The 26,355-nt window shown below is 49.7% G+C and overlaps 1 protein-coding gene across 1 annotated transcript; it reads left to right on the top strand.

Moving 5' to 3' along the window:
- The first annotated feature begins 11,064 nt into the window (after positions 1 to 11,064).
- Positions 11,065 to 13,190, top strand: LOC148596230 (endogenous retrovirus group PABLB member 1 Env polyprotein-like). Its single transcript, XM_088526318.1, is given in 4 exon segments — positions 11,065 to 11,070; positions 11,867 to 12,328; positions 12,330 to 12,398; positions 13,185 to 13,190. Coding segments are annotated over 4 exon segments (543 nt in total).
- The last annotated feature ends 13,165 nt before the right edge of the window (positions 13,191 to 26,355 follow it).

Raw genomic sequence — 26,355 nt, 5'->3', positions numbered from 1 at the left:
TTCCATCTCTGTCAGCAGACTTTCTGCCTCCAGGTGCTTTCCGGCTACTAAGATATCATCCATATAATGGTAGATCAGTAGTTCAGGGTGTATCTGACGGATGGGAGTTAATGCCCACGAGACATAGAGCTGGCACAGGGTGGGCGAATTTTTCATACCCTGGGGAAGCACTACCCAATGATATCGCTGCATAGGGGCTTGTTTGTTAACTGAGGGTACAGAGAACGCAAATTTTTCATGATCCTCAGGATGCAATGGTATGGTATAGAAACAATCTTTTAAAGCGATTATTAAGATGTCCCAGTCTTTTGGGATCATCACAGGCGATGGTAAGCCTGGTTGCAAAGCTCCCATATCTTTCATAACTGCATTTACTTTCTGCAAATCATGCAGTAATTGCCACTTCCCAGATTTTTTCGGGATAGTAAAGACAGGCGTATTCCAGGGGCTAGTTGAAGGCTGTATATGACCCTTTTCTAATTGCTCTTGTACTAATGCTCGTAAGTGAGCGACCTTTTCTGTAGACAGCGGCCACTGGTCGACCCAGACAGGTGTACTAGACGTCCAGGATACTTTTATCACCGGTCGCTCTCTCCCAGTGACCGCCGCTAGAAAACCTGTTGATCAGTAACCAATCACGCACCTAGCTGGCTTAGCGCGTCTCGTCCTAGCAGCGATACTGGTGCATTGGTGACACATGGTTTAATACTGCAGCATCCGCCATCTGGCATGCAGCATTGAACTAGCTCCTTACTAACACGCATCGTTTGCACTCCACCTACCCCCATAACAGGAATCGATGGAGTTTCTAATGGCCGGGTGTGAGGCCAGGCAGCCACACTGATAATCGTTATGTCCACCCCAGTGTCCACTAACTTTGAAATTGATGTCTGATGCCCACATGGGTGTTTTAATGTTACCCGTTCCATTGGTTGTTGTTTTGAGATGTCCATTGCCAGGTGTATTGCAGGGGTCCCGGTTGAGCCAAAACCCTGTTTCCCTCTGACTTTTGATTTAGATTTGGGAACACATGCAAAAAATGGCACTAACTGTGCGATCTTCTCCACAGCCAGAGCATCAGTCGGCGGACTGGGGGTCCAGACCATCACATGAATGGTACCCGTAAAGTCCGCATCGATCTCGCCAGGCAACACAAAAAGGCCTTTGCGCGTAACCGATGAGCGACCTAACAGTAGTGCACTTAATCCTTTTCCCAGCGGGCCGCAAGTAGTGGATGGGAGGCATTGTACACTGGAGTCAGTGAGCATTGAGTCTACTGCGAGGGCAATGTCCACTCCGGCACTTCCTGTTGTGGTGGCGGTGATGCTATCCAAGCTCTCCGGGATCTTACTTTCATTGGCACGCGAGATCCCAGCGCGCTCGCCTTCCCGTTTCCCAACCTGGTTCCGTTTGCGTGTGCCTGGGAGCGGCACTCCTTCTCCCGGTGACCAAACTTCCCACATCCATTGCAACGTCCATTAAATGCATATCCGCCGCCCCTTTTATCGAACTGGCACTGGGCTTTGAGATGACCAGGGTGTCCATGCTTGAAGCAGCACGGGTTGTTTTTGTTAACTCAAGGTCGTACGGCTGCTCACTTACACTCCACAGTAGCGTTCTTAACCGCTAAAGACATCAGTATGACTTCTCTCACTTCTGGAGTCAGAGAGGCGCATTCTAGGGCCTCTTGCAAGCGGTCTAAGAAAGATATATACGACTTCCACTTGCTTGTTTTACCTTTGTGTAAGGTGGGACCGGTTTCCCGTCCTCAGGTATAGACCTCAAAGCTTCCCTGGCTAACTCCGCCGACATGCATAGCACCTCGGGCAGAAGCTGTGCTTGATCTGCAGGGTTAGCAACATTTCCAGATCCCGTTAAGGCAGCAGGCCCTCCTAGGCACAACAGATCCCCGTCACACCGTTCCATGTTATCGAGGCCTGCAATGTCAGAGTCCTCTGTCCAGCGGGAGCGCCACAGGACTTCTTGCATTGGGGTCAAAATTACCTGCATGAGCTGGCGCAGGTCAAAAGGTGTCAGCAAGTGATTTGATAGAATTGAATTAACACTAGCCTGGGTGAAGGGACCATGTCAGCTGTATTGCTGCACCGATTTACGTGCCTTTCACTAAATCAAACGATAAAGGTGTCCACTGATTTGGCTGACCCTGAGGACCCGCTATTACAGGAAATTCTGACAATGCTCCTTGCCTCACTAATGACAGTCTCATCTCCCTCCAGTGACTTTGGGGATCACAATCTGCTTTTCCTTGCACCACCGTTTCCTTGGTCTCATTTGCTTTCCCTTCCCCGGCCCCCTTCTGTAAGTTTTCAAAGCGATCCAACAACCCCCGGACCCAGCCGGGCCGTTCTTCAGGCTCTCCGGGGGGGTCCAGAAGCTGGGGCGGAGATGGTGCAGGCGCGGGCACAGGTGCAGGCACGGGCGGGGTTAGGGGCGGGGACCCAGGCGCAGGCAGGGGCGCGGGCGGGGGGGTTGGCGATGGATCTCCCAACACCAGCGGTTTTCAGTGCCATGACGGTTCCGTTCCTGAAGTGCTCGCAAAGGCTGCCGTGGCCCCGGCATCCATTTTCTTTTCTGCTTCCATACCAGATAAGGTAGATAGGACCAGCTTCCATGTAGCAGCAAGGTCCCTGGCCTGCTTATCCCCATCAGCGATATGATCCCAGAGCTGCCACCCTACGTTCTCCCACGTCTCCACATCGAATGCTAGGTGGGGCTCAGCTTTGAACCCATTCTCTCTGCACCAGATCAAAAGCTTGCAGAGGGTCTGTTCATCATACTTAATTCCTCTCTTAAAGAGAATATGCAGGAGGAGCTTAACAATTGCACTTTCTTCCTTAGTTACTGACTGCCCCATCTCCTGCCCCGGCTGCTCACCTCCACCAGGTGACCGTTGCAACGAATGTTCAAATCTTCACGGATTGCCACCCAATCCGTCCCAGAACTCGGTCCCGCCGAGCCGTTCCCCAGCCGGGTGATCCCGTCGGGGTGTCCCACTTCAAATGCGCTGAAATCGCATCACGTCGGGATCACCATCTGTGGGAGGCCAGACATGACTCCTGAAGGCTTCAATATGAGTCTAGCAGAAATCACTTTATTTGCGTTACAGCAGTCTATTTATCTACTACATTTCTGTTAAGTCATCTAGCCACGTGTACGCTTACATTGCGATTGGTTGCATACTACTGTCCACACACCTTCTACCGTACTAGGTTGGCTGTAGATAACGGGGGCACGTGTTTGCATGATTGGCCCGCACACAGTCCTCTATCCTGCACTGATAAGCTTGTTTACAGGTTCTTCCTCTCCTACTTCTGCGTTCTTGCAGCTGGTGACTTTCCCACAATCTTTTTGCCTTGGTCTTAGTCCAGCTCATCGTATTCGTCTTCTATCAGGAAGCCTCGGTTACTTAGATATGCTCCCACAATCACCTTTGACGAAAAAATAGAGGCAATACCATTGCCAATAAATATATTGTCTCCCAACTTTGAATGGACAGCTTTAACAGGGGCTCTGGAGTCATCACAAGGAAAAGTGGGCTAATATCTCTACTGACTCTAAATATGCCTTTGAGGTAATACATGTACATGGGGCAATGGGGAAGGAAAGGGGATTGTTATACTCACAGGGGAACCCTAAAAATACAGCAGAGAGATTATGCTGCTGTTTGAGGCAGTAAATAAACCTAAAGAAATGGCAGTGACGCACTGCAAGGCCCACCAGCCTTGACAAACCAGTGTGATTAGATGAAAAAGGAAAGCGGATGAAGCTGCGAAAGAGCCATGTTGTCAACAAGCATAGCTGCCCTGGTTCCAGAAAAAATCTTAAAAATCGAAACCCCCACATATACAGAATCATAGAAACATAGAATCATTAAGGTTGGAAGGGACCTCTAGAGATCATCTAGCCCAACCCCTCTGCACATGCAGGGTCACCTAGAGCACATGGCACAGGATTGCGTCCCAAGTGGGTTTTGGATATCTCCAGAGAAGGAGACTCCACAGCCTCTCTGGGCAGCCTGTTCCAGTGCTCTGTCACCCTCACTGTCAAGAAATTTTTCCTTAAGTTCCTGTGGAACTTTTGGTGCTTCAGTTTGTGGCCGTTTCCTCTTGTCCTCTCGCTAGTGACTGCAATGATAAACGAGGGAGGTGATGGAACGTGCCCAACTAGACATTGCACCGCTAACAACTGACCTCTGAGCTTTGCCAGTTCAGCCAGTCCTCAGGCTGCTTCACTGTCCACTCACCTATCTTACGCCTCCTGAGCTTTCCTATGGGGATGTTATGGCGGAGAGTGTCAAAAGGCTTCCTGAAGTCAAGGTAGACAACATGCACTACTCTGCCCTCATCTCCCCAACCTGTCATTCCATCACAGAAGGCTCTCAGGTTCATTAAGGAGGATTTCCCCTTGGCAAAAAAAAAAGGTGGACTACTCCACATGATGACCTTCTAGTCCTCCACATGCTCAGAGATGACATCCAGGATGAGCTAGCTGCTGCATTACCCCCCCTGCGATGGAGGCGAAGTTGACTGACCTCTAGTTCCCCTGCCCTCCTGCTTACCCTCTTTGAAGACTGGAGTGACATTGGCCTTCTTCCAGTCCTCAGGGCACCTCTCCTGTTCTCCATGAACTTTCGGAGTTGATGGAGCGTGGCCCAGCAATAATATCCACCAGTTCCCTCAGCTCTTGTGGGTGTCAAGTCTGCCTAAACGATCTCCAGCCTGATCCTCCTTAGCCAAGAGAAAGTCTGCCTTTCTCCACACTTCCTCTCCAGGGTCCAGGATTCTTGAGGGCTGACCTTAGAAGCAAAGCCTGAGGCAAAGAAGCAAGTCAGTCACTCTGATTTCTCTGTATCCTTTGTCATCAAGGCCCACACAACCTATTCAGTGGACCCACATCATCCCTAGTTTTCCTTTTGCTATTTGTGTACTGGGAGAAGCCCTTCTTGTTGTCCTTCACATCCATTGCAAGATTCATTTCCCAATAGGCCTTGGCCTTCCTCATTGCATCCCTGTGCCCTCTGACAACATTCCTCTAGTCTTCCCAAGCAGCCTCTCGCTTTTTTGTATACTTCTTTCTTCTGAGTTTTGCCAGGAGTTGTTTTCTCATGCATGCAGGTCTCCAGCCCCTTTGCCTGACTGCTTACTCACAGGTATGCACCAATTTTGAGCTTGGGGGAAGTTGAATCTTAACCATCTCTCTTGGACCCCTCTTTCCTTCTAGAAGCCTAACCCATGGCATTCTTCAAAGGACCCAAAATACACAGAGGTAAAAGAGAAGGCTCTGCGGATCATCTGAACGGAAGCCGCCTCTTGGGAATGCTGAATGAGCCCAAGTCCCTCCATGTCCCCTTGTATGCCACAAAGGTGCTGCAGCAACTGAGCACCTCTGTGGCCCTGTGCTGGGCTCCGCCAGTCTGTCAGGCATCTTGGTGGCAGGGAAAGCCCAAAGCCGACACTGCAATCCAGAGAAACTCTGCCAGGTGCCAAAGAGGGAGGCAAATAAAAATCTTAGCCGTTTGAGCAAGCTAGCCCTAAGGAAGCTGTTAGGCAGGAAGGCACTCCCTGCCGGAGGCCAGCACATCTTCCTGCTGGAATGGAAGCCCTTTGCTTCTCCAGGGGAGCACAGCTCCTTCGATCGATACGGTGCTCTTATCTGTGCACCTCCAAGGAGGGCCTTGCACCATGTTCAGCCCGGCGTTAGGTAGCTGAAGAGCGAAGGAGCTGGAGACAGCTACTGCAATCCACCTTCTTGAACTACCGACCGAAAACGCCCCCTCCGGGCGCTCAGAGACCTCGGCACCCCCCGCCACACTGCCCCGTCCCCGCGGCGCAGCAGCCCCAAGGGAGCCAGGGCCTCTCATCGCCTCTCCCTCGGGGCTCAGGGCTGAAGACAGGCCACGTCTTTAGGTCCCAGGAGTGTGGGGCAGGAAAGAAGGGCTCGCACAACACTCGATACTCAGGAGTTCTTTTATTTAATGTTATTTATTGGTCCATGGTGGTTGGCTGGTCTTGGTGAACAGTCTGCAGATGGCTCCTTCTGCAGCCCCTTCATCATGACGATCTGAGAAAGGGGTAGGAGAGGAGGAAAGGGGAGGGGAGGGAAGGGGGGAACCGGCTGCTGCATGCTGCGCCCATAGGTGTTCTTGGGCCACGCAGTCCCTCAGGTTGATCTTCTGCCGAGGGACTGGTGGCCGGGCGCAGCTGGGTGGCCGTAGGGGGCCCAGGCTCTCCTGGGATGCCTCTGCCGAGGTGTTTTGCGGCAGGGCATCCCAGGCGCCAGGGCCTTCATGCAGGATCCACCTCCATCGGCTCCTCGTCAGACAGAGGTGGATCCACCTCCATCTCCTCGGGGTATTCTTCGGGAGCGTCAACTTCCATGGGTTCTTCTACCATCCTCCTTGGCCACCTGCTGTTACCATGTACTGCTCTCAAGATCTTATCCAAGAATTCTTTTCTTCTCGGTCGCCTCCTTTGAACACCCCTGAGGGCAGCCACCGGTTTCATTTTCCAGAAAAAGGGTATCAACCACCACGCGCTAAACCACCACCACCACCAGAGCCAGAGCCTCAGCGAGCTCGGGGCCAGCGCCAGCGCTCCCGCTTTTATAGGGGCAATGGCAGTGTTCTGGAACTGCGTCACAATGATACGTGACGTGACATCACAGGAACCCACCTCCAGACCACCACTGTTGATGTCACGTCACGTGTCATTGTGACGCACCCCCAGAACACTGCCATTGCCCCTATAAAAGCGGGAGCGCTGGCGCTGGCCCCGAGCTCGCTGAGGCTCTGGCTCTGGTGGTGGTGGTGGTTTAGCGCGTGGTGGTTGATACCCTTTTTCTGGAAAATGAAACCGGTGGCTGCCCTCAGGGGTGTTCAAAGGAGGCGACCGAGAAGAAAAGAATTCTTGGATAAGATCTTGAGAGCAGTACATGGTAACAGCAGGTGGCCAAGGAGGATGGTAGAAGAACCCATGGAAGTTGACGCTCCCGAAGAATACCCCGAGGAGATGGAGGTGGATCCACCTCTGTCTGACGAGGAGCCGATGGAGGTGGATCCTGCATGAAGGCCCTGGCGCCTGGGATGCCCTGCCGCAAAACACCTCGGCAGAGGCATCCCAGGAGAGCCTGGGCCCCCTACGGCCACCCAGCTGCGCCCGGCCACCAGTCCCTCGGCAGAAGATCAACCTGAGGGACTGCGTGGCCCAAGAACACCTATGGGCGCAGCATGCAGCAGCCGGTTCCCCCCTTCCCTCCCCTCCCCTTTCCTCCTCTCCTACCCCTTTCTCAGATCATCATGATGAAGGGGCTGCAGAAGGAGCCATCTGCAGACTGTTCACCAAGACCAGCCAACCACCATGGACCAATAAATAACATTAAATAAAAGAACTCCTGAGTATCGAGTGTTGTGCGAGCCCTTCTTTCCTGCCCCACACTCCTGGGACCTGAAGACGTGGCCTGTCTTCAGCCCTGAGCCCCGAGGGAGAGGCGATGAGAGGCCCTGGCTCCCTTGGGGCTGCTGCGCCGCGGGGACGGGGCAGTGTGGCGGGGGGTGCCGAGGTCTCTGAGCGCCCGGAGGGGGCGTTTTCGGTCGGTAGTTCAAGAAGGTGGATGGCAGTAGCTGTCTCCAGCTCCTTCGCTCTTCAGCTACCTAACGCCGGGCTGAACATGGTGCAAGGCCCTCCTTGGAGGTGCACAGATAAGAGCACCGTATCGATCGAAGGAGCTGTGCTCCCCTGGAGAAGCAAAGGGCTTCCATTCCAGCAGGAAGATGTGCTGGCCTCCGGCAGGGAGTGCCTTCCTGCCTAACGGCTTCCTTAGGGCTAGCTTGCTCAAACGGCTAAGATTTTTATTTGCCTCCCTCTTTGGCACCTGGCAGAGTTTCTCTGGATTGCAGTGTCGGCTTTGGGCTTTCCCCACCACCAAGATGCCTGACAGACCGACGGAGCCCAGCACAGGGCCACAGAGGTGCTCAGGTGCTGCAGCACCTTTGTGGCTTAGAAGGGGACGCGGAGGGACCTGGGCTTGTTCAGCATTCCCAAGAGGCGGCTTGCTTTCAGATGATCCACAGAGCCTTCTCTTTAACCCCTTCATGTTGCACTTGACAGTGTCACAGCTACAGAGAAGGATGGTTGAAATCAAGAGCCTTGATGGTGGCATTGGCAATGCTGCTAGCACTGCCTGTCTGGTCACTGCTTTGCTTAAAGATGGAGTAGGGGATATCGGGGAAGCAGTAATTGAAGAAGTAGAATATCAAATGGGGAAATGGTAGCCTCACAAAGTACACCTGCCTTAAAGATACTTGTTGTCATTAGAGGTACTAGGGTGTGCACACAAATTCATCAAGTCGTGACCTTTATCTTTGCCTGATCTGTGGTACTACTAGCTGCATTATTGCATTATTGCAGCTGACTTCCTGAGATCTGGAAACATATCAGGCTTCACTGAGAAGTATGCTTTCTGCATGTGCACGCTTTCTTGCATACATTAGGCTGATTTATAGGCTTAGAAAACAAAAGTTTAATATGTGCATGATTTCTATTTAATTCTTTTCTGAATGGGTGTCTCTTCTGGGAGGAGCTCTTTGTGCTTAGCAATTGGTGCAAGTTTTCTGCATGGTGAATACTGTCCTTTTTTTGAAGTCTTTTTTGTCATTTTTTTTTATCCAAACCACAGCTGTAAACCCTGAAGAATCTTGTCTGCCACCTCTTCCTTGCCTAATTTGCAGTTGTTGGTATAAATGAGATTGATGGTGTGGCAAAAGTCTTGGTAACAACAAACAGTTTCACAAAACACGTTTTTCTGGTCTCTGGGTCTGTGCGCCCAAACATGGGCAGTGCTGCTTGAAGCAGCTCCATGTCTGGGGACAGATATGGCAGCTGTCCTGGCAGCTTGAGCCTTGTGCCATGGGCAAGGACAAGGGTGCCAAGACAGGTTGCTCTTGTTTATTCACCTGTGGCCAGCCTCCTCTGTAGCTACAGCAGGGCATGAACACCCATCGGGGTAAGTCTTTTGAAGATTGTTCGAGCGCTACGCCTTGTGAAAATGCTGAACAACTACATTCTGCCTTCGACATATGCAGCAGGTTCAGTGGCAGCATCTGAGAGCAGGGAGGCTCACCAGCCCTAATGCCATTCCTTTCCCAGACAGCGTTTCTAGGAACCTTGTCGTTTCATAGATCTTGAATTAGTTTGGAAAGTCAGCAAGATCTATTCGCTGGGCTGGTAAGGCAAGTGAAAACCTTGAAAGCTTTTCCATGTGTCAGAAAGAAAAGGAGCACATATATTCCAGGTAGGTCAAACGACGAGCAGCAGCAGTGAGGTGGTTTGTAACATCAGGGTGCCAGGCCAGTTGGACTGCCAAATATTTTGATCCATATATCTACTGGGGAGAAGCTAAAGGCTTCAATTCCAGTATGAAGATGTGCTGGATTTTGGCTGGGAGGTGGGTTTCTTTTTTTTCTTTCTGCCACCTTTTCAGTATCTTACTTGCAGCAGTTGATATAAATCAGACTGACAGTATGACAAAAGTCTTGGAATGTAACTGTAAATAGTCTCACAAAACTATAAACTGTCATTCCCAGAGCAGGCATTTACTTTTTTTGGCCACAGGTCCAATATATATTATACAAATAGAAATAGAAAACAAAAATTATTTAGATTTCATAAAGGGATGCTTGTAGCAGTAAGCCATGACAACATGGTTTCACAGTATTGTAAAATACACCTTTGCTACATTTTATTCTTCTCACCTTACCAAGTCCAATTGGTGCCACTACTTCTAGTGTTTCTAGTGCTTAAGCAGTGCTGTCTGCTTTTGCAGAATCTCTTAACCCTTTCTGCTTAAATAGTGTGTTTTCTGGCACTGTTCAGCAGGCAATTTGGGGGCATTTCAAAAGCTCTCTGATTTGTTACTGCGCTATAGCCAAGGGAGCACAAGCTCGGGCCTCCGCTTCTCACTTTCTCCACCTCACTGCCCTGTGTGTTCACTTCAGGCCACCGCAAGATCAGCTTAACTGAGTACATGGGGCGACAAACGGCAGCAGCCCATCATCTGGCACACGCTCATTCCTGCCAGGCTTGTAACACTAGGGTGACCTTTAGCAGAAACACAGCATCAACCATGCACAGCAGTGAAGGCTTAGCTTGCAACCATTCTCTTTTAGAGAGCAATGTTCATCTGCAGAGTCACAAACACCATACCCATTTCTGAAAAATTAAGCTGGTTCCCCTAAGGACCTGATACTGGAGACAGCTACCCAACTTGCCACACTCAATGCTGTGTATTTTCACCTCCTCTAAGGCTGCCTTTCAATGTGTTTGTTTTCAAGTGGTATGTGGTCATTCCTAAGACTCTGGGGAGGAAGATGGATTTGCGTGTCTTTTGTTAATGGTTCTTGGATGAAGAAATTCATGATTTGTTGAAATAAACAAATAAGAAAGAAAAGGCCTTGGGTACAGAAAAACAGACAGCTGACTCCAGCATTAGACACTGGTGGTATCCATGTAATTCCTGAAAAAGGAGTGCAGTATATGCACATAGAAGTATATATACGCTAAATGTTAAACTTTCTCTTTCAATAGCCTTTAAGCAGAAGAATGAGTCAAACTGTACCCAGCAGAAGAGGCAGTTTAACTGCAGTTTTCGCAGAACCACAAGGCAGCTGGAGCTCAAAGGTCCCTTGGGAGTTTGTCTCCTCCAACCGCCCTGCTCCCCTGGGGTCTCCTAGAACAGACTGCCCAGGACCCTGTCTAGCCCTATTTTGGACTGTTTCCCAAGAAGGAGACTCCACAACCCACCTGGGCAACCAGGTCCAGTGCCCAGACACCCTCAGCATGAAGAGTCTTCCTACATTCAGACAGACCTTCCTCCTGTCTCGTCTCTGGGTACCCCTGGGAAAAGTGTGTCTCTGACATCTTCACTCTCTCTCTTCCAGTATTTATACGCATTGAGCAGATTGTTCCTGAGCCTTCTCTTCTGCAGATGGAACTATCCCTCCTTTCTTAGCCTTTCCTGAGGTGCTGAGAGATGCTCCAGCCCTTAACCATGCTGGTGAGCTTTCACTGTCCTAGCCCCATGTCTCCCATACTAGGGGCCCAGCTCTGGACATGGCACTCCAGGTGTGGCCTCACCAGCATGGAGAAGACGGGCAGGATCACCTACTCAGCCTGCTGCCAGTGCTCTGCCTAGTGCAGCCCAGGATGCTGGTGGCCGCCTTTGACACAGGAACATGTGCCTACCTCACGTCCAAGCTGCTGTCCATCAGGACACCCCCACGTCCTTCTCTGCAATGTCCCTCCTGCCCTGCCCCGTTAGGAACCACTCACAACCTAGGGGATGGTCTGCTCTGTGCCACCGGCCCAGCCCTTAGGTCATACGTTAACCAATGCTGGCCCCAGCACTGACCCGTGTTTGGGATTCCTTTTCTTCATCCCTGCTCATCTCTCTTCTGGCAGGGAACAGAACCACCTGCAGGTGGCTGGTCTCAGGATGAAAGCCATGAGGGAACATGGTTAGAGCATTAGACTTTTTCCCACAAATATATAAGTGTGGCGTTTACTCCAGAATTTACACGTATGCTTCACGATGTGAATGCTCCAAGTGAAGATTTGCTGTTAATATTTTGTAGGGACGAAATAGTTAATGTAGAGTGTACTAATAAACTAGTCAATACTTAGTCTCTAAATGCAAGGATTCTTGATAATTGGCAAGACAGGTGGCTCTGCATGGAGGGGTTGCCTATCTGCAAGGACTCCTGATATATGGCAAGTCAGGATGTTCTGCATGGAGGGGTTGCCTATCTACAAGGTCTCCTGATAGCTAGCTAAGTTGTTAACTGTTTAAGCAGGAACAAAGAAGGCAAAAGCGTTCCCTTGGTTTAACACCGGAATGTAATGATAATGTACAATTAATATCTGTAACCGCGCGGGTCGCCTTAGCTATCTTTGTACCAGGAGCTGCAGCAGGAAATGCATTAAGGGAACTTTCGAAGTTAGCCTGTTGGAGTGAGAAGCAAGCAAATGTAACAACCAAAGTATTGGAACAACTCCTGCTTGATCAGAACAGCCTGCGACATGCACTACTACAGGATAGGGCAGCTATAGACTTCTTGCTCCTCGCACATGGGCATGGATGTGAAGAGTTTGAAGGACTTTGTTGTTTTAACCTGTCTGATCATAGCCAATCGATTCAGCAACAATTGCGCTGGCTCAAGGAACACACTCAGAAGATAACACGGGAAGAAGGACTAATGGATGGATGGCTAGAGTCATTGTTTGGAGGGTTACCTGGGTGGATATCAGGACTGATAAAAAGAAGGATTGCGCATATTTGTAATTCTGTTATTGCTGTTACTATGTATCTGTATAATATGGAAATGTGTAATGGGGGTTATGGAAAAAGCTACAAATCGAGTTAATTCTATGCATATAATGCTTATGCGACAAACTCAGAAGAATCGAGAAAGGATTCTCTGATATGAACAAAAGAAAAAGGGGGCAATGTAGGGATTAAATAGTTAATGTAGAGTGTACTAATAAGCTAGTCAATACTTAGTCTCATAGTGCAAGGACTCTTGATAAATGGCATGACAGGTGGCTCTGCATGGAGGGGTTGCCTATCTGCAAGGACTCCTGATACATGGCAGGTCAGGATGTTCTGCATGGAGGGGTTGCTTATACAGATGTCCCAGTCAGCAATAAAATATAGATAACATTGACATGAAAGACGAACAAGAAAACGGGAGGGGGAAAATTTTGGGGGTAAAAACAGTATAAAAGAAGGATGACCGAAGCGGTTGGGGTCCGTGGTGTGACCCCTGCGTGGGAAAGCCCGGACCCCAGCTAGATAATACTTATTAATAATACTTATTATCTTTCTCCTATTATTAAAAAGCACAACATATCGATGGTGTTTGCCTCTTTCTCCGTCGATTCGAAAACCGGACCCAACAAAAGTGCATGATGAGGAAGAGGATGTGCAATTCTTGGTCTCTTGGGAAAGTCATTTAGATAGTGCTGGTGGTAGACCTAGAGAACGTGAGATGTTCAGTCCAATTGCAGGCAGAAGTTGAGCACAGCAGAACTCTGTGTTTGAGGCTCCTCTGAGTTCAGCAGTGAGGCCATAGGGAATGCCTGTCTATGTAAAAGTCCCTTTTTCAACTACAGATTTAAGGAATTGGAAGGAGGGAGCTGGGTCATACCCAGAGAAAATCCAGAAAATCCTTTAAAATGAGAACTGAAAAACATAATCCAGATTGGCAGGATTTACAGGAGCTCCTGAATGCATTACTCGTGCCCAAGGGAAAATGAATGGTGTTGGATAAAGCTTGAGAGGAATGTGGGAAACAGAATGCTAGGGACAGACCGGATCATTTTATGCCGGCCCAAGATGAAGCCGTACAGAGTAAGGCTGAGGATCCCTCTGCAGTTTATGAGCAGTTATGTGAGACTGCTCAAAAATGGACAGACATGGATCCTGAAGATGGAACTAAGCAGGTGACTTTTACTACACAATTTGTAGGGCAATCGGCACCAGATATAAGGAGAAAACTTCAAGGAGTGGATGGTATGTCTGCAACGTCCATATCTTAGCTAGTAGAAATTGCATCAGAGGCATGCAAGAGCAGAGAGGAAGCAGCAAGGAAAGAAACCCAGAAGGAGAAGTTGAAAGACCAGAAGCACAACGCTGCCATTTTGGCAGCCACATTTGTCCAGGCACAAACGTCCTCACAGGAAAGGGGTTTTCCAAGGGGCCGAGGGCGTGGAAAAGGACACAGAGCAGGGAAGTAGATCGAGGAAGTAGAATCCTGCTGGGAAGAAATCAGTGTGCAAGTCGTAGTGAAAAGGGGTCCTGGAAAAAAATAAGTGCCAAATAAGAGGTGACCAGAAAGACATATACGACTCCCCGCTTGCTTGTTTTACCTTTGTGTAAGGTGGGATCGGTTTCCCGTCCTCAGGTATAGACCTCAAAGCTTCCCTGGCTAACTCCGCCGACATGCATAGCACCTCGGGCAGAAGCTGTGCTTGATCTGCAGGGTTAGCAACATTTCCAGATCCCGTTAAGGCAGCAGGCCCTCCTAGGCACAACAGATCCCCGTCACACCGTTCCATGTTATCGAGGCCTGCAATGTCAGAGTCCTCTGTCCAGCGGGAGCGCCACAGGACTTCTTGCATTGGGGTCAAAATTACCTGCATGAGCTGGCGCAGGTCAAAAGGTGTCAGCAAGTGATTTGATAGAATTGAATTAACACTAGCCTGGGTGAAGGGACCATGTCAGCTGTATTGCTGCACCGATTTACGTGCCTCTTTCACTAAATCAAACGAGAAAGGTGTCCACTGATTTGGCTGACCCTGAGGACCCGCTATTACAGGAAATGCTGACAACGCTCCTTGCCTCACTAATGACAGTCTCATCTCCCCCCAGTGACTTTGGGGATCACAATCCGCTTTTCCTGGCACCACCGTTTCCTTGGTCTCATTCGCTTTCCCTTCCCCGGCCCCTTCTGTAAGTTTTCAAAGCGATCCAACAACCCCCGGACCCAGCCGGGCCGTTCTTCAGGCTCTCCGGGGCGGGGGGGAAGCGGCGGCGCAGACGGCGCCTGCGCAGGCGCGGACGCAGGCACGGGCGGAGGCAGGGGCGGGGACTCGGGCGCGGGCGCGGGCAGGGGCGCGGTCCCGGTCCCGTGCGCAGGCGCAGACGCAGGCATGGGCGGGGACATGGGCGCGGGTGGCGGGTGGCGGGCGGCGGGGCAGGGGCGCGGGCCGGGGGGTTGGCGATGGGTCTCCCAACACCAGCGGTTTTCGGTGCCGTGACGGTCCCGATCCTGAAGTGCTCGCAAAGGCTGCCGTGGCTCCGGCAGCCACTTTCTTTTCTGCTTCCATATCGGATAAGGTAGATAGGACCAGCTTCCATGTAGCAGCAAGGTCCCTGGCCTGCTTATCCCCGTCAGCGATATGATCCCAGAGCTGCCACCCTATGTTCTCCCATGTCTCCACATCGAATGCTAGGTGGGGCTCAGCTTTGAACCCATTCTCTCAGCACCAGATCAAAAGCTTGCAGAGGGTCTGTTCATCATACTTGATTCCTCTCTTAGAGAGAATATGCAGGAGGAGCTTAACAATTGCACTTTCTTCCTTAGTTACTGACTGCCCCATCTCCTGCCCCGGCTGCTCACCTCTACCAGGTGACCGTTGCAACGAATGTTCAAATCTTCACGGATTGCCACCCAATCCGTCCCGGACCTTGGTCCCGCCGAGCCGTTCCCCAACTGGGTGCTCCTGTCGGGGTGTCCCACTTCAAAGGCGCTGAAATCGCATCACGTTGGGGTCACCATCTGTGGGAGGCCAGACATGACTCCTGAAGGCTTCAATATGAGTCTAGCAGAAATCACTTTATTTGCGTTACAGCAGTCTATTTATCTACTACATTTCTGTTAAGCCATCTAGCCATGCGTACGCTTACATTGCGATTGGTTGCATACTACTGTCCACACATCTTCTACCGTACTAGGTTGGCTGTAGATATCGGGGGCACATGTTTACATGACTGGCCCGCACACAGTCCTCTATCCTGCACTGATAAGCTTCTTTATAGGTTCTTCCTCTCCTACTTCTGTGTTCTTGCAGCTGGTGACTTTCTCACGATCTTTTCGCCTTGGTCTTAGTCCAGCTCATCGTATTCGTCTTCTATCAGGAAGCCTCGGTTACTTAGATATGCTCCCACAATCACCTTTGACGAAGAAATAGAGGCAATACCATTGCCAATATACATCATCTCCCAGCATTGAATTGACTACTTTAACAGCTCTGGAGTTGTCACAAGGGAAAGTGGGCTAATATCTCTACTGACTCTAAATATGCCTTTGAGGTAATACATGCACATGGGGCAACGGGGAAGGAAAGGGGATTGTTACACTCACAGGGGAACCCTAAAAATACAGCAGAGAGATTATGTTGCTGTTTCAGGCAGTAAATAAACCTAAAGAAATGGCAGTGACGCACTGCAAGGCGCTCCAACCTTGACAAACCAGTGTGATTAGAGGAAAAAGGAAAGCGGATGAAGCTGCGAAAGAGCCATGTTGTCAACAAGCATAGCTGCCCTGGTTCCAGAAAAAATCTTAAAAATAGAAGCCCCCACATATACAGAATCATAGAAACATAGAATCATTAAGGTTGGAAGGGACCTCTAGAGATCATCTAGTCCAACCCCTCTGGGTTGCGTATTGCGTCCCAAGTGGGTTTTGGATCTCTCCAGAGAAGGAGACTCCACAGCCTCTCTGGGCAGCCTGTTCCAGTGCTCTGTCACCCTCACTTTCAAGAATTTTTTCCTTAAGTTCCTGTGGAACTTTTGGTGCTTCAGTTTGTGGCCGTTTCCTCTTGTCCTCTTGCTAGTGACTGCAATGATAAACGAGGGGGGTGATGGAACGTGCCCAACTAGTCACTGCACTGCTAACAACTGGCCTCTGAGCTTTGCCAGTTCAGCCAGTCCTCAGGCTGCTTCACTGTCCACTCACGTATCTTACGCCTCCTGAGCTTTCCTATGTGGATATTATGGCGGAGAGTGTCAAAAGGCTTCTTGAAGTCAAGGTAGACGACATGCACTGCTCTGCCCTCATCTCCCCAACCTGTCATTCCATCACAGAAGGCTCTCAGGTTCATTAAGGAGGATTTCCCCTTGGCAAAAAAAAAAGGTGGACTACTCCACATGATGACCTTCTAGTCCTCCACATGCTCAGAGATGACATCCAGGATGAGCTAGCTGCTGTATTACCTCCCCTGGGATGGAGGCGAAGTTGACTGACCTCTAGTTCCCCTGCCCTCCTGCTTACCCTCTTTGAAGACTGGAGTGACATTGGCCTTCTTCCAGTCCTCAGGGCACCTCTCCTGTTCTCCATGAACTTTCAGAGTTGATGGAGAGTGGCCCAGCAATAACATCCACCAGTTCCCTCAGCTCTTGTGGGTGTCAAGTCTGCCTAAACGATCTCCAGCCTGATCCTCCTTAGCCAACGGAAAGTCTGCCTTTCCCCACACTTCCTCTCCAGGGTCCAGGATTCTTGAGGGCTGACCTTAGAAGTAAAGCCTGAGGCAAAGAAGCAAGTCAGTCACTCTGATTTCTCTGTATCCTTTGTCATCAAGGCCCACACAACCTATTCAGTGGACCCACATCATCCCTAGTTTTCCTTTTGCTATTTGTGTACTGGGAGAAGCCCTTCTTGTTGTCCTTCACATCCATTGCAAGATTCATTTCCCAATAGGCCTTGGCCTTCCTCGTTGCATCCCTGTGCCCTCTGACAGCATTCCTCTAGTCCTCCCAAGCAGCCTCTCGCTTTTTTGTATACTTCTTTCTTCTGAGTTTTGCCAGGAGTTGCTTTCTCATGCATGCAGGTCTCCAGCCCCTTTGCCTGACTGCTTACTCACAGGTATGCACCAATTTTGAGCTTGGGGGAAGTTGAATCTTAACCATCTCTCTTGGACCCCTCTTTCCTTCTAGGGGCCTAACCCATGGCGATCTTCAAAGGACCCAAAATACACAGAGGTAAAAGAGAAGGCTCTGCGGATCATCCAAAAGCAAGCCGCCTCTTGGGAATGCTGAATGAGCCCAGGTCCCTCCACGTCCCCTTGTATGCCACAAAGGTGCTGCAGCACCTGAGCACCTCTGTGGCCCTGTGCTGGGCTCCGCCAGTCTGTCAGGCATCTTGATAGCGAGGGAAGCCCAAAGCCATCACTGCAATCCAGAGGAACTCTGCCAAGTGCCAAAGAGGGAGGCAAATAAAAATCTTGGCCGTTTGAGCCAGCTAGCCCTAAGGAAGCCGTTAGGCAGGAAGGCACTCCCTGCCGGAGGCCAGCACATCTTCCTGCTGGAATGGAAGCCCTTTGCTTCTCCAAGGGAGCACAACTCCTTCGACTGATACAGTGCTCTTATCTGTGCACCTCCAAGGAGGGCCTTGCACCATGTTCAGCCTGGCATTAGGTAGCTGGAGAGCAAAGGAGCTGGAGACAGCTACTCCCATCCACCTTCTTGAACTACCGACTGAAAACGCCCCCTCCGGGCGCTCAGAGACCTCGGCACCCCCCGCCACACTGCCCCGTCCCCGCGGCGCAGCAGCCCCAAGGGAGCCAGGGCCTCTCATCGCCTCTCCCTCGGGGCTCAGGGCTGAAGACAGGCCACATTTTCAGGCCCCAGGAGTGTGGGGCAGGAAAGAAGGGCTCGCACAACACTCGATACTCAGGAGTTCTTTTATTTATTGGCCCATGGTGGTTGGCTGGTCTTGGTGCACAGTCTGCAGATGGCTCCTGCAGCCCCTTCATCATGACAATCTGAGAAAGGAGAGGAGGAAAGGGGAGTGGAGGGAAGGGGGGAACCAGCTGCTGCATGCTGCGCCCATAGGTGTTCTTGGGCCACGCAGTCCCTCAGGTTGATCTTCTGCCGAGGGACTGGTGGCCGGGCGCAGCTGGGTGACCGTAGGGGGCCCAGGCTCTCCTGGGATGCCTCTGCCGAGGTGTTTTGCGGCAGGGCATCCCAGGCGCCAGGGCCCTCATGCAGGCCACCGTTGGTGGAGGTGGATCCACCTCCATGGGCTCCTCCTCAGGAAGAGATGGATCCACCTCCATCTCCTCAGGGGTGTCTCGTGGAGGGTCGATCTCCATCGGTTCTTCTGGCGTCCTCCTCGGCCACATGATGTTACCATCCACCATTCTCCTGATCTTTTCCAACAATTCTCTTCTTCGGAGTCGCCTCCTTCGGACACCCCTGAGGGCAGCAGCTGGTTTCATTTTCCGGGATACAGGGAAAAGGGCACCAAGCACAAAGCACTACACCACCACAACGCCAGAGCCTCAGCGAGCTCGGGGCCAGTGCTAACGCTCCCGCTTTTATAGGGGCAATGGCAGTGTTCTGGAACTGCGTCACAATGATACGTGACGTGACATCACCGGGACGCACCTCCAGACCACCACTGTTGATGTCACATCACGTATCATTAATTAATTAATTAATTAAATAAATAAAAGAATTGAGTCCCACAAAGCCATCCCTTATATACCATTTCCTTTCCCACCCGCGTGTGCTCCTGTGCTCCCGTCTCATCTGATTGGCTAGAGCCTTTCTTCTCTCTGATTGGTTGTTGTCAGGCTCCATCAATCTCCCGTTAGGTCGCAGGTTCCAAGTAGCCTTCTGTTCTGCGTCACGTGCTTACTCCAACGTCTCGTATGGCTGGTTCATCGAGCGGCCATTTTCCTCCCAGAACGACTCCACAATTCCCCCTTTTTGTTCTTGAACCAGCCAAACCTTCCTTAAGGCTTTTCCAAATGATATTAGACACACATTTCAACAAGCAAGGCACCATTAACAGAATCCAACACAAAATCAACAACACCATCCCTGCACTTCTAATTAATGATTGTAACCATCCCGAAATTCCTATCCACTTAATAAATTGTCCAACCATGACAGACCCTCATCCTCTGTAACTTTATGCAAAATCTTTGCGTGATCCCAAATGCCTTGGACATCCATAAGTATTTTGCCGGACTGATCAATATAGCTGCAACATGTTTCATTTATCAGGGTACATACTCCTCCAGCCTGTGCGGTTAGGATGTCAAGGGCCTTTTGATTTTGTACGAGTATTTTCTCAGGGAATCCACTTCTGTTTGCAACCCAAAAATTGCTTCTGCTGTTCTGTTAGCGATGATTTCCATTTCACCTGAAATATTCAGAATCGCCTTCTCTAACTGAACAATATCAAGGGTTGGCAAAAGCGCCCTAACAAAACTATGGAACCCAGTATTGATAATATGTAAAAGGCACCGTGTTATTAACCAACTGAAGTGTAACAGGCCTTCCTTCCATAGTGACATTCTCCTGTGTACATTGATATGACGTATTGAGTAGGCTATATGGATTCAGGTCTGTCCAGTTGCTTAAAGGAATACCCAACACTGGCGTATCAAATTGATCTGCTGTCCCACAAAACCAACAACCCTTGATTTGGGTATAATTAACAATCCGCTTAAGAAGCATAACATATCCATTAGCGTTAAAAGCAACATTATCTCCTATGAACCACGATAACAGTAACACTTCTTCCTCCCATGTTTTCCTTCTGCAGGTTCACACTTTCCACAGCTAGGCTACTGGTTGCTTGCCTGCTACATCTGATTTATGTGAGTCTGTTTCCAGCCATGGTCTCACCCATTTTGCTCGTACCCATCTGGTTCTGGTATCTGTAATGACATAGGCATACGCTTTTCTCCAAGTTATTAAGTCTGCTGGCCCTTCCCATCTCCCTGTGGTCCCATTTTTTTACCATGACTTTGCATTGTCCTTGTGGTAGTTCCGTGAGATCTCCTTTAAATCCTGCTCCATGTTTTACCACTGGGGGCACCAGGCTGTCCTGTGGTAACCGCAGAAATTTCAAAACATACTGTGCTTTAGATAACCGATCGTTGGGGGACAGTCCCAATTGTATAGGAGATGGAAATTTCTATGACCTGTAGAGTCATAAATAAGCATTGTGTGAAAAAAAAAATCCAGACCTTGGAGGGAAAACACTGAACCTTGATAATGCTCAGCAGAGGCCACTAACAAAGGAGGGTTGTAATACCCAGATCCCTGAAGAAGAACGAAAAGCAACATGTTATCTAAACCAACAAAGAAGTAGTTAGTTCAGAAGAAGCAAGAACTGCTGTTCAGGCTGGTTTGCAGCCAGCCTGACTACAAACTGCTGTCTAAGGAAGTTTGAAGGCCAAAGTCACTGTGAGAACGAGAAGGATAAGGGAAGCGAGAGCACCAAATTGAGGGATGAGACCCCCTTCTGGAATTTGCGCAGGCGCAGTCCCAGAACGATGATATAACAGACAGGCGGAGACTTACCCAACCCTGGGTGGCCTCCTGGCACGTACTGGCCCTACGTGACCAGACGCCCCAAGGGATAAAGTACGAAGGGCAGGTTTGGGGGACGGAGACTCCCAATATTGAGGCCAATGTTGTCTCCCACGGGGACACCCGCTATGATTGAGAGCCTGCCAGCCCCTTCAGTCTGCTACCTTGGAGAGATGCGTGGTCTCATAATTCTGCTGGCAAGTATTATTCAGTAAGTAACATTTTCATATACACATGTACTAACCAATTCTTATTTGTATGTACTTGTATCTATGTTGTGTTAATTAAAGGCATCATTGTTATCAAGTCCATTTTTTTGTCCTTGGATTGCTGAATCCCGAGCCCATCTGGCACACCAATTCTCCCTCCCCCTTTCTGTTTGTGAAGCAGATGCTTCAATGTCTGGTTCATGCGCTCCACAATAGCCTGCCCTGTGGCAGAGTGAGGGGTGCCCGTAACATGCGGAATGCCCCATAAGCTAAAAAAATCCTCTGTATTTTTAGAAATATAGCAGGGACCATTGTCGGTTTTCACTTCCCAAGGGACGCCCAGAGCTGCCATCGCAGCCCGCATATGGCGTTGTACGTGTTTACTGGTTTCCCCTGTTTGTGCTGTTGCCCATACAAGTGAAAAGCAATCCACAGAGACATGCACGTACTTTTGCTTCCCAAATTCTGGAAAATGTGTAACGTCCATTTGCCAAATTTCCAGAGGACCAGTACCCCGGGGGGTTAACTCCCACGACTAGCCCTCTGGCATGTTGCTGGCAGTCTGGACAAGATTTTACTATGCCTCTCACATCTGTTTCCATTAAGCCAAATTGAGGATGAAGGACGTTTGCAGACTGGTGAAAAAATTCATGTGATCGCCTAGCTTGTGTAAAGCGATCAACGGATGGGGCTGCCCATGCGGGTGCCACGAGCATGTCCGCTCTGCGATTACCTTCTGCTAGGCCATCTAGGATGCCTGTGTGGCTCCTAATATGTGTAATAAAATACCTGCACTTTCTTTCTTCTAGCAAAAGCCATAATTCCTTGCACAATGAAAACAGCTGTTCGTTATCTACTTCTTTAAGCAAAGCGCGTTCCAGTCACTGTACTATTCCTACCACATATAGAGAATCACGGACTATGTTAACAGGTTGTGTTTGCCACTGACGAAACATTTTCACCGCTGCTCGCAACTCAGGCTGCTGTGTGGAGCCCTGGAAATCTGTAATGACCACATGATGCCAGTGCTCGTCCTCCCTCCAAGTTAAGGCTGCCTTCGGAGATTTTCCTCCAGCATCCGTAAAAACTGTTAACCTCGCAACTGGATACCGTGATTGCTTTGGTGGCTGCTCCTCATATTGCCCTAGAGATGATAAGCTAAAAAAACGGTGGGGAGGCAAATGAACCTTCAGTTCCCCCTGAAACTCCAAAAGCGCCACCTGTAAGGCAACTGAGTTCTGTACAGGCCACTGTAAATATTCTGCTGCTAATGGTATGACGATAAACACAGGCTCTGTGCCTGCAATTTCCACAATTCTCTGTCTCCCCTTCATTATTAACTGAGCAAATGCCTCAGGCCGTGTGGTAATGGTTTGTTTTGGCTGTATGGACAAGAAGGTCCACTCTAAAATGTGGAGTGGGTCCTTATCCGTTACCCATTGAATAATCAATGCAAAAGGATAACGATTGTGGTTAATAAGCAAAAGGCCAATATCATAGTCAGGATCCCAGCGATATGTATATGCTGTAGTGACTTTGTTGCTTATTGTTTTTAAAGCTTGTTCTGCCTCTCCGGCCGATGCTCGAGGTGCGTCCGCACCCCTGTCCTCCCTTTAACAGTTTCATTAAAGGGGCTAGTTCCGAACTGGTAAGGCCACAAATTGCTCTTACCCAAGTTAAATCTCCCAGTACCTTTTGAATGTCATTCAAGGTCTTTATGTCAGATTTTATATCTATTTTCTGGGGTCTCACTGTTGTTTTGGTAACTTCCCAGCCGAGATATTTCCAGGCTGGTTGTGTTTGTATTTTCTCAGGAGCTATCTGAAGACCTCCTTTTTTCAAGGTCTCCTCTATTTCTGTCATCAGCATGCCAAGCTGCACTTTTTCTCCAGAAATCAATATATCATCCATACAGTGATAAATAACCAATTCTGGGTGTGCCTGTCGTACAGGAGCAAGTGCCCAAGCCACATACATTGTTGGTGAATTTTTCATTCCCTGTGGTAACACCACCCAGTGGTACCTTTTCATCGGTGCTTGTTTATTAACTGATGGCACCGAGAAGGCAATTTTTTGATAATCATCTGGATGCAGCGGAATCGTAAAAAAGCAGTCCTTTAAATCTATAATCAAGATTGTCCAATTCGCTGGAATCATGTTCGGTGAAGGTAGGTCGGGCTGTAAGGCCCCCATATCGGCCATAACCTCGTTAATTTTCCTAAGGTCATGTAACAACCGCCACTTACCCGATTTTTTCGGAATGGTAAACACTGGGGTATTCCAAGGGCTGGTTGTTGGTTCGATGTGACCTTTTTCCAACTGCTCCTGTGCGAGAGTTTCGAGATGGGCGATCTTTTCTGCTGACAGCCGCCATTGATCAACCAAAACATGATCTTCTGTTTTCCATATTAGCCTCAGGATTGGTTGCCCCTCACCAAGGACTGCATTCAAAAAATCTCACTACCAGTAATCAGCCACGCTCCCAACTGGCTTAACGCATCGCGTCCTAACAAAGAAATAGATGTATCCATCACATAGGGACGAATGGTACAAATACTTCCATCTTTTATGGCACATTGAATCAAGTGCCTGCTCAACCTAGTAGACTGGGTACCTCCAACCCCCTTTACTGGTATTGGAATGGCATTTAGCAGCCATGTGTCTGGCCATACTCCTTGACTGATAATAGTAACGTCTGCACTGGTATCGATCAACATGTTTACCTTGTGAGACTGTCCTCCAGGTTCTTTTAGTGTTACCCGTTCCATGGGTTTCTTTTTCCCAATTTCCATGGTCAAAAATACTTCTGTCACACCAGCGGAACCAAATCTGCTTGCCCCTCTGGCAACACTTTTCACAAAGGGTACAGCGGCTTTGAATGGTACAAGCTGCCCAATGGGCTCCCGCAGGCATGACAACAGGAGAGTTTGGAGTCCAGACCATCAAGGAAATGATCCCTGTAAAGTCTGCATCAATTACACCAGCTAACACAAAAAGACCTTTACGGGTAGCAGCAGACTGTGCCAGTAGCAAAGCGCTTAAACCGCGCCCCAGGGGACCTTTCATGTTAGTTGGGACACATTGTACCCGTGTGTCAGTCAGAGCGGTTTTTACTGCAGTAGCGACATCCACTGCGGCACTGCCTGTGGTGGCGGCGGCAACGCCATCCAGGCAGCCTGGGACCGTGCTTGTGTCATAGCGCGCAGTCCCATCGCACTCGTCCCTCCGTTTCCCAAAGGGGTCCCATTTTTGTGGAACTGTGATCGGCAATCTGCAGCTCGGTGCCCAAATTTACCGCAACAATCACATGTCCCAGAAAAACCCCCATTATTATTCTGCCTACCCTCACTCTTCCCCTTACTCCCTCGACCCGCTTGGCATTGTACCTTGATGTGTCCCGGCTTCCTGCATTTGAAGCATCATGGGATGCGATCACCCTTTCCTTGTTGGACCAACGGCTTGACCTTGCGCACATGCATCCATCATTTGTGCGATACTAGCGTCTTTGGGCAGGGCCTGTAAAACGCGTTTGCAAGCCAGATTAGCATTTTCTATTACCAAAGACATTAGCAGGGCTTCCCGCACCTCGTCCGTTAATTGGGTTCGTTCTAACGCATTGCGGATGCGATCTAAAAACTGCATATAGGATTCTGCAGCCCCCTGCTTGACTGAAGTATACGGTGGCGTTGGCTTACCATCCTTAGGAAGGGTCCTGAGTGCTTCTCGTGCCACGGTCGCTGATAAGCACAAAACCTCTGCATTTAATCGAGCTTGTCGATGCGCATCAGCCCACTGACCTCCCACAATGAGCATGTCTGTTGAGACCAGGCGCAACGAGTCCCCTTCAACTCTTTCCAAATTAGCGAGAGCGGCAAAAGCAGCCACATCCTGCCACCGACTGCGCCGTAGCACTTCCTGCATAGGACCCAGCTGAACGGAAGCCAATTGTCTGATATCATGAGGTGTTAGCAAATGCCCCGTAAATATGTTATTAAGTATAGCTTGCGTAAAAGGCCCATGCAAACCGTATTGTTGTACCGACTTAAGAGCTTCCTTAATCAGATCCCATGACAGCAGAACCCACTGATTTGGCTGATTTTGACCACCCATAACTACCGGATAGGCACTAGGAAGGAATTCCCCTTCTATTATTGCATTTTGAATAATCCCTTTCCAATGTTTCTTTGGATCACATCCTTCCAACCTGCCTCCTCCACCCCCCGCGTCGTCCCCTCCACTCCATCTTTTGTTTTCCTTCCGACGCGCGAGCACAGGCCCTCCTTCCTCTTGCAAAACTCTCGAATCAGATCTCTTTCCTTTTCACCTAACTTTCGTAACAGTTCATTTGCCCACTCCGCAAGTCCCGGGGGCGCGAGGGGCGGTTGAGGTGCAGGAGATGGAAGTGGTGAGGGCGGTAGGAGTGGATAAAACGTTGTCCCGTTGCTATCAGGTGGCTGGCGTGGCGGTATTGGCGGTGGATCCTTTGGATCTTTGGCTCCTACAGTTCTTTCAGGAGCTTCTTCTCCTGAAGGCTAAGACAATGGCCAAGGCTCGTCAACCTCCATCTTCCCCTCTCCCATCCCTAGCTGCTCCTCCATCGGAGGTGCTCATGGTGATACAGGGCACGGGACAGGAGGTTGTTCGAATACTCTAATATGAGCCAGATATGCTGCTGACCCTGACGAAGGTCTCAGGGTGGCGAACGCCCCAGCAGCTGCAGATCTTTCAGCTTTTAAACTTTGCAAGGTTGATAGCACCAACCTCCAAGTGGTAGCTAAGTTTTCTGCTTCTTCACTACCATTGCTTACTCTGTCCCACAGTTTTTCACCAACCTTTTCTCATACTTCAACTTCAAAAGCATTTTCTGGTTCAGCGGGGAACCCATTTACTTGGCACCAAATTAGTAAATTCCGAAGCAAAAGCTCATCGTACTTAATTCCTCTCTTAGAGAGTATATGAAGGAGAGGTTTAACAATTGCATCTTCTTCTTTTGTGATTCCTTGACCCATCTCCTGCCCCAGCTGCTCACCTCACAGGCTGTCCCGTTGCAACGTTCGTTCTTCTTTGATCCCGGGCCGTGCTCCGACCCGTCCCGGCCTCAGTCCTGCTGAGTCGTCCTCCAGCTGGGCCTCTCCTTCGGGGTTCCCCACGCACCTCTTCAATTTGAAGCTCCGAGCCATCAGCTCAGGGTCACCATCTGAGGAGACAAAAACCATGGGCTCAGCACGATCCAATGTGAATCAAC

The sequence above is a fragment of the Tinamus guttatus genome, unplaced genomic scaffold (assembly GCF_059628265.1).
Source record: "Tinamus guttatus ecotype Peru unplaced genomic scaffold, ASM5962826v1 Tinamus_guttatus_pri_ptg000025l, whole genome shotgun sequence".
Classification (NCBI taxonomy): Eukaryota; Metazoa; Chordata; class Aves; order Tinamiformes; family Tinamidae; genus Tinamus; species Tinamus guttatus.
Note: the sequence above shows the minus strand (reverse complement) of the source record. Positions and strands in the feature narration are given on the sequence as shown.